The sequence below is a fragment of the Dioscorea cayenensis genome, chromosome 10 (genome assembly GCF_009730915.1).
Source record: "Dioscorea cayenensis subsp. rotundata cultivar TDr96_F1 chromosome 10, TDr96_F1_v2_PseudoChromosome.rev07_lg8_w22 25.fasta, whole genome shotgun sequence".
Classification (NCBI taxonomy): Eukaryota; Viridiplantae; Streptophyta; class Magnoliopsida; order Dioscoreales; family Dioscoreaceae; genus Dioscorea; species Dioscorea cayenensis.
Window position 1 is genome coordinate 5190012 of NC_052480.1, and position 7897 is coordinate 5197908.

General features: G+C 32.9%; 1 protein-coding gene across 1 annotated transcript; it reads left to right on the forward strand.

The window, feature by feature from the left end:
* Nucleotides 1-4163: 4163 nt before the first annotated feature.
* LOC120270225 (protein SIEVE ELEMENT OCCLUSION B-like) lies at nucleotides 4164-7639 on the forward strand. The gene is made up of 7 exons (XM_039277251.1): nucleotides 4164-4380; nucleotides 4647-4754; nucleotides 4843-5291; nucleotides 5742-5851; nucleotides 6301-6923; nucleotides 7225-7281; nucleotides 7367-7639. Exons 1-7 carry the CDS (start codon nucleotides 4183-4185, stop codon nucleotides 7637-7639), a joined length of 1818 nt encoding a protein of 605 aa, XP_039133185.1. The 5' UTR covers nucleotides 4164-4182.
* Nucleotides 7640-7897: the final 258 nt, after the last annotated feature.

Consider the following 7897-nt stretch of genomic DNA (forward strand, 5'->3'; position numbering starts at 1 on the left):
TCAAAATCACACAAAAACATTATATCAACAAGGATTATACACAGCATAAAACAAAATTTATATTCTCATAACTAAAAGGTGAGACAGATCAAATTAGATAGATCATATAACATGATCATATATATTAATTTCTCATTGACATTACGATATTATACTTTTAAAATTAATAAATCAAACATGTCATAAATTTAACATACTACATCACATGGTGCGCAGATGATTGCATGAAATATTAATGGAGTGCTTTTATACTAAAATAAAAAAAATTAATAGTGAATGAAAATTGAAGGGTTAAAACTTGAAAATATGAATAATTCTTCGAATTTGAAGGGACTTTTACTCTTAGAATCCCGATTCAATTTTGGAATTTGGAAAGTTTAACTCTTAAAATTTAATTCCAGAATTTAAAAAGGTTTTAAAAGTTTCAAATTCTAGAAATTAATTCAGAATTTGAAAAGGTTTTAACCATTGAAATTCCACAAATGAATTTTGGAATATTTATGGTTTCTAACTCTCATCTTTAAGCCTATATAAAGGAAGGGTATTTTCCCCCAACTGAAGAAGATTTTAAGTTACTTCACACTTTCCTCTCGTTATAATTTAAATGTTTAAAATATCTCTAAATACGTACTGACCAAAACTATTCAATTTTAATATAATTTAAAGGCCAAGTTAGAAGAGGCTATCTCGACGATTATGATCAGATGCTTCAACTTTGCAAGAAATTTGCTATCTAGCTACTTTGATGGGTCATAGTAGGCTCTACAGTGGGCCTACTAATTCTGATGTTTGATTGGGGCTTGGTGTCTCCAATGTCTCGTTTACTTCCATCCTATTATATGTTTCTTTGTTGTTATCCCATTTGATATGGTTAGTGTTTTGTTCTTTACACTTCTAGTGGGCAAGTAAATGTTGTTTAGTTTATTTTCTATCGTAATTTGTCCTTTAGTTTATTTGTAAGTATTGCCCTTGTTTATTTTGTAATGTTGTTCTCCGCTTGTAAACTTTATTTTAATGAAATAATTTCCGTTAATGAATAATATGAATACAGAGAATTTACTGAATATATTTGCTTATTAATTTCAAAGCTTGAACTGATTCTCTTTCCCTCCAAAGAAAAATTTATTTTAAAGAGATTTATTTTGTTCGCTTTTTTAAATTGATAAATATTTCATTTTATTTTTAAAATAATATATATATGTTTATCTTATTTTTTTGGGGAAGAGGAGCGGGGCGAACCCATTAGAGACCCAGAGACGTGTACAAGCCTCGGTGGAACAAGTGGGGACGAGACCGCGCTCACGTGGGCGGCGTGGGCGCTGGAACCACTCGTACACAACTACTATTCACAACTCCCAGAAATGTGCCCGAACTCTCACCACTCGATGAGAGCTCTATCTGCGACCCGTGTACCAATAGACCCACAGGTCGTTGGCATATATATTTATCTTATTGATTTAATTAAGTTTGTAAGTACCATGTGTTTTAACTAGGGATGGTAATGGGGCGAGGAGGGGACAGGAAGGCCCCTCTCCATCCCCGTCCCTGCCAATGGCCCGATTCCTCGACGGGGGAATTTGCTTTACCATCCCTATCCCCATGGGAATCCCCTCCCCACAGGGATTTTTTATTTGCAAACATATTGTTATATTTTTGAACATGAAAACTACTCTACGTAGATATATACATAAAAAATATGATAACATCAAAACTACTCAACATAAAGCTCAACAAACCTGTCAAACCAACATATAAAAACTTAAAAATTTCTCCAAATGATTATCAATATAAAGCAAAACATAAAATTTGGAATTCATACAAGTAGGTAGTACGCCATTACAATCAAATATAACGACTTAATAAATGTACTTAGATTTTAGAATTTCAAATGTATTCAATAAACCTACACACACATATTTAATCGGGTCGGGGATCCCACGGGGCGGGGAGGGCATTCCTCGCCCCGACACACACACACACACATATTTAATCGGGTCGGGAATCCCACGGGGCGGGGAGGGCATTCCTCGCCCAGACACACACACACACACACACACACACACACACACGCACACACATATTTAATCGGGTCGGGGATCCCACGGGGCGGGGAGGGCATTCCTCGCCCCATCGGGGGAGGGATTCGGGGAATTCATCCTCGTCGAGTCGGGTCCCCACGGGGATCGGGGATTCCCAGCCCCATAACCACCCCTAGTTTTAACTTAGGGGTCATTTGGGCATAGTTTTTTTGTTTTTTTGTTTTGTTTTTTTGTTTTTGTTTTTTTGTTTGTTATCAATTTTTAAATAAACGCATGTTTGGAAACACTAGCTATTGTGTTTTTTAAAAATGAAAAGACAAACATGTTTAGTTAGCACAAAAATTATTATGACATTTCTTTTTATTTTTTTAAATTTTTTTTATAAAAGTTTTTTTTCATATTAATTTACTTGATTGTATTATTAAATAAAATTAATAATATAAACTGGTATTGTATGAATAAAAAATATCATAAAAATTGCATTATTTGAAACTAAAAAAATTTATACATGTTGATGATCTTCCAGTAACCTAGTTGCAATTTCATCTCTAAAAGCCATTTGTTGTAGATTATTTGATGCCAATGGCCGAACCAGACGAAGATGTATGGTTTACAGATTTGAAGAATTAAAAATTTGGGGTTTTGCTTTAAATTTTTTTAATATATATATATGTATGTATGTATTCAAATTAGACACATCTGATTTTTAAAAAAAATAAAGGGGATGAGGGGCAATATAGAGGTGTAGGCTGAGATTAATAAAAATTTAATAGCTTAAAGAATAGATATTTACAAATATTTTTTCAAATATTTTTTTATATGTTATATCCTAGTTTATAAAAATCAAGGGTTAAATAATAATTTTCATAAATAATTTAAAAAATATATTTTTTTTTATAGTATACAAGATAATTTGTAAAATATCAAGACCAAATAATAATTTTTATAAATTTCTTTCTTAAAAAAATATTTTTTAGACCATTGGTATTAATATGGGAAAAGTTGATATTTTTTTAAAAATAAAAATTAAAACCGGAGAGAGATGAGTAGAAGAGGAGGGTTTCATGGTGGGAGTAAAGAGTTTTGAAAAATGTTTCAAAAAAAGTTTTAAAACATATAAATGTTGTTTTGTGTTTTTGAAAAAGATGAGGATTGTTATCAAAATTTTTAAAAACAAAAATGATGTGTCAAACATGTTTTTGTTAGTTTTGTTTTTAAAATATGAAATTAAAAATAAAAAACAGGAATTGACAACAATGGCAAACTATCATAACATATATATACATGACATGCAAACAAACAATTTATCCACATATAAATTTTCACATAATTAAAACATAATATATATTTTTAGGTTAGAAGGTCAAAATATATATATATATATATATATATATATATTGACTAAAATATCAAAAAGAGCCAAAACTTGATCATAACCCAATTTCCAGATATAAATCCAAATTACCAAATTAGATTATTTTAGTTCTGGAATACATAATATCAATTCAAACAAAAAAGGTTGAAAGACAATAAACAAATGAATCCGTCCCTAATTAAACAACATTGGCCAAAATGATCATTCACTTATTATAACTCATTAAGTTTGGTACAACGGAAACAAATAAATATAAATACATCAATTACGTACACATTATTCTTGCCTTAATAATACAAGCTCTCTATTCTCAAACAGTACGTAAAGGGGGATAGGGAAGTAGCCAAAAAAGGAAAGAGAATTACAAATATCCAAACTTTATCTAACCAATTGCTCTCACCCAAAGGCAAGAACAAATTCCATACAATGATGTTCATCAAAATTCACTGAGCGTCTTTCTTTAGAAATAAATAAAGATATTAACTCTCTTTGGTACCAATTAAGTATATCATAATACTTACCTTTAGTACTATAAAGAACTCTAGTGTCATGACATATCAAAGCCTAATCTAAAGAACAAATACAAACCCTTGATATGAAGCAAGGTAGTGGATTCACAAAAACTTTATTCGTTTTGTTTTGTTTTGTTTTGTTTTTGTTTTTTGTTTTTTTTTTTTGGGTACTTGGTGGTCCTATAAAAATATATGCTTAAGTTGTCATTGCTAGTTTATAACTTTTTGCTACTCAGAGAAAGTTTCGGTGTAAGAAATGGCTGGCACGGTGGAGCAACAACAAAGGATGCAACTGATAAAGGGTGAACGGCACCTATTTTCATCATCTGATGATGCTACTGTTATGAAGCAGATCTTGGCGACCCATGCTCCAGATGGGCGCGAAGTTGAAGTAAGGCCGATCTTGAAACTTGTAGAGGACATCTTGCGCCGCGCCACACCTACTGTAGTCATGGTATGATACTGTCTTTTTCCATTTATGTTTGATCGGAACAGTGATAGGGAATTATGTATGCATTAATGTTTTGAATTTAGATACATCTAGCATATATTTTTATTGGTTCAATTCAATTGGAATTAACTTGAAGATCCAAACACAAAGTTAAATTGAAACCACCTCATAAAGGATTTAATAGTTAGTACAGTTTCGAACTCAAGTTTCTTGCAAATAAATTAGAAGAACAGTGAGTTTTATAAGACAAAAATGGTTTGGATGCACAGGTGCCACAAGCTCATGAGTTGGAACTGGTGGAAGACAAGGCACAACAGTATGAAGTGACCTCTATGCTTGAGGCCCTTGCATACCCAATCCACAGGATTTCATCTGAGGTACTTTAATTCAACAGTATATATACATTCAAAGTTGGAATGCTTTACTTAGTTTTTTTTAATATACTTATGATTTAAATAAATGCAGATAACTTACAAGTGCTCAGGTGGTGGAGAAGTTCATGCAACAGCACTAGCCTTATTCCAAACTCTCTCAACATACACATGGGATGCCAAACTAGTGCTCACACTTGCAGCTTTTGCCGTTACTTATGGGGGGTTCTGGCTCTCTGCACAAATCCACTCTGTGAATCCACTGGCCAAATCCATAGCACAACTTAAACAACTCCCTGACATACTTGAACAAACTGATGTCCTAAAGCCAAGGTTTGATGCCATTAATAACCTTATCAAGGCCATGCTTGATGTCACTAAATGCATCATTGAATTCAAGGAACTCCCCACTGAGTATATTCCTCTTGATTCACCTGATATCAACTTGGCCATGGCTCATATCCCCACTGCTGTTTATTGGATTGTTAGGAGTGTCCTTGCTTGTGCTTCTCAGATCATTGCTCTTATTGGTCTTGGCCATGAGTAAGTACATCTATCTACTATCTACTATCTATCTATATATAATTATTAGGTACTTCTTTTACATTATTATCAAAACTTCCAAACCTAATATAATATAAATATATTTTCAAATCTCTCCCAAAACAAGATCGTTTGTCAGACTGCTCATACAATCGCTCATCCCGGGATTCCTATACTATTCTCATACACCGCATATATACTATACATCCCGGCTCCAATCATCGCTTAGATCGCTTTATATTCATAAAAAAAGCACTATGTCGCCTATTATTCAAAAATCTAATATAAATTAGTATGTTTGAGACTTGATCATATTGCATGATTTGATCGTCATTTCAGTAGTTAGCTATGCATTATCCAATGGTTCTGTATTCATTGTATATATATAAACTCATGATATATCTAATTTTTTTTTTCAACAGTTTCCTTTGTATTTTTATGTATATTTAGGTACATGAGTTCCACAACTGAGGCTTGGGAGCTGTCAAGTTTAGCTCACAAAGTTGCCAACATTCATGGCCACCTTAGAAAGCAATTGTCCCTTTGCCATCGAATAATTGGTTAGTATCAATATCATATCTTATTGATAAATGATCATAGTTGTAACTGGTGTTCATTGTTTGGGTTTATACGAGGGGTAGTTATTATTTTCAAGTTTTTTTAATATGTAGATTGAATAAAAAGATTTATTTATATTCTTAAATTTTAAAATTATGATATTTTGGATTATGCTATATGTTATTATTTTTAAAGTATATGCACAAAAGTCATTGACATTGGTGGCATATATCGTTATATGTATGTATAAGCAATTATACAATTTTATTATAAAGATAATTGTACTTATTATTATTAATAATTTTTTTAAATACTATTATGAAATTAATTAACTAATAAAATCAATTTAGTCATGTATAATTTGGAGTTTATCTAGCTAAATTTATTGAGTATTATAGACTATATAATTAAGGTGGTAATTACATATCTAAAAAAACATATTGTGCTACAGATGATAAAAAAGATATCGAGATTTACCAAACACTAGTGAGACTATTTGAAACTATTCACCTCGACAACATGAAGATCCTTAAAGCATTGATATACTCAAAAGATGACCTACCTCTTATTGAGGGCACAACTAAGAAAAGAGTCCGTGTTGACGTACTAAGGCGAAAGATAGTCTTGCTTTTCATCACCGATCTTGATATCACCCCTGAAGAGCTCTTCGTATTGATACAAATATATAATGACACACACCAAGGAAAGGTAGAGCGACATTACGAGATTGTATGGCTTCCCATTATTAATCTACATGTTTCTTTGTTACCATCTAAAGAAGCGACCTTTGATCAATTATCGTCGGTAATGCCATGGTACTCTTTGCAACATCCAGCCCTGTTAGATAAGGCAGTTGTGAAATACATAAGAGATATGTGGCATTTTGATAAGAAGCCAATTTTGGTGGTGTTGGATCCACAAGGGAAGGTGGTGTGTCCTAATGCACTTCACATGATGTGGATTTGGGTAGTTTGGCATTCCTTTCACAAGTGCAAGGAAGAGGCTCTTTGGAAGGAGGAGACTTGGAGGCTTGAATTGTTGATTGATGAGATTGATCCTACAATAGTTGAATGGGTATGGATTTGAATAACTTTTTCTATATTATATAATTTATAATTTCTTTTTACTATTAATAATTAAAAAAATATAAAAACTAAGTTTAAAAGTATAAAATTTTTGATTGGTTTTTAGTTTAGTTAATATCATTAAACCAATGTTTAGGGAAGATTTCTTTAAAAACACGCTGTAATTTATCAACCAAACAAAACTTTAAATTTACATTCTATTTACTTTCAAGTTTCCTGCAACACATGAGTTATTACGGTCAAAGAAGTCGGATCCCCAACTCACTCATCTTATTGAAAACAAATGTCAGGCGAGAGAAGGGAGAGACATCTGCCTATATGGAGGAGAGAGACATAGACTGGATAAGGCACACAACAACAATGAAACACATAACTCAAGAGACAAGAACTCCTCATAGAAATGGTGTACGTCGGCAAAAAGCAATCGCAAAGAAAAAGAACAAAAAGATTATATCCATAATCGCCGCAGAAAAACTCAGCAGTTATGCGAAAGAACCAGCCATGATCTGGTTCTTCTGGGTTCGTATTGAAAGCATGTGGCACTCAAAACGGCAACACGGGGCACACTCGTTGACACCGGATCAAATCATGCAAGAAGTCACCCAAATGTTGAGTTTCGACAGCAGTGACGAAGGTTGGGCAGTTTTCAGTAGGGGATTGATGGAGATAATTAAGTCATCGAAGGTAGTTACCTCGATTGTTTGAATAATTTTGATGGTTGGAAAAGGCAATATCGAGCTTGTAGGATTTGTTCGGGCGCTGAGAATGCGCTCGCACCGTATTGACACATGAACATTGCACAAGACTGATATTGCTCTGGTGAGACCGGAGTGATCAAAGAGGAAGTTGTTTGTGCCGAGCGTAAGAAACCAATGGACCAGTTTGTCTCTATACCGTTGTTGTAATGAGTGATCAAGTGATTGGTGTGATTATGTATGTAGTTTTAATTGTGTCATCGACATT

Excerpts from the sequence above, each read along its gene's own strand:
- LOC120270225 (XM_039277251.1), top strand. The coding sequence starts at position 4,183 with ATGGCTGGCACGGTGGAGCAACAACAAAGGATGCAACTGATAAAGGGT. Across the intron at positions 6,924-7,224 it reads ATCCTACAATAGTTGAATGG|GCGAGAGAAGGGAGAGACAT; the intron begins GTATGGATTTGA and ends AACAAATGTCAG. Across the intron at positions 7,282-7,366 it reads AGAGACATAGACTGGATAAG|AAAAAGAACAAAAAGATTAT; the intron begins GCACACAACAAC and ends GCAATCGCAAAG.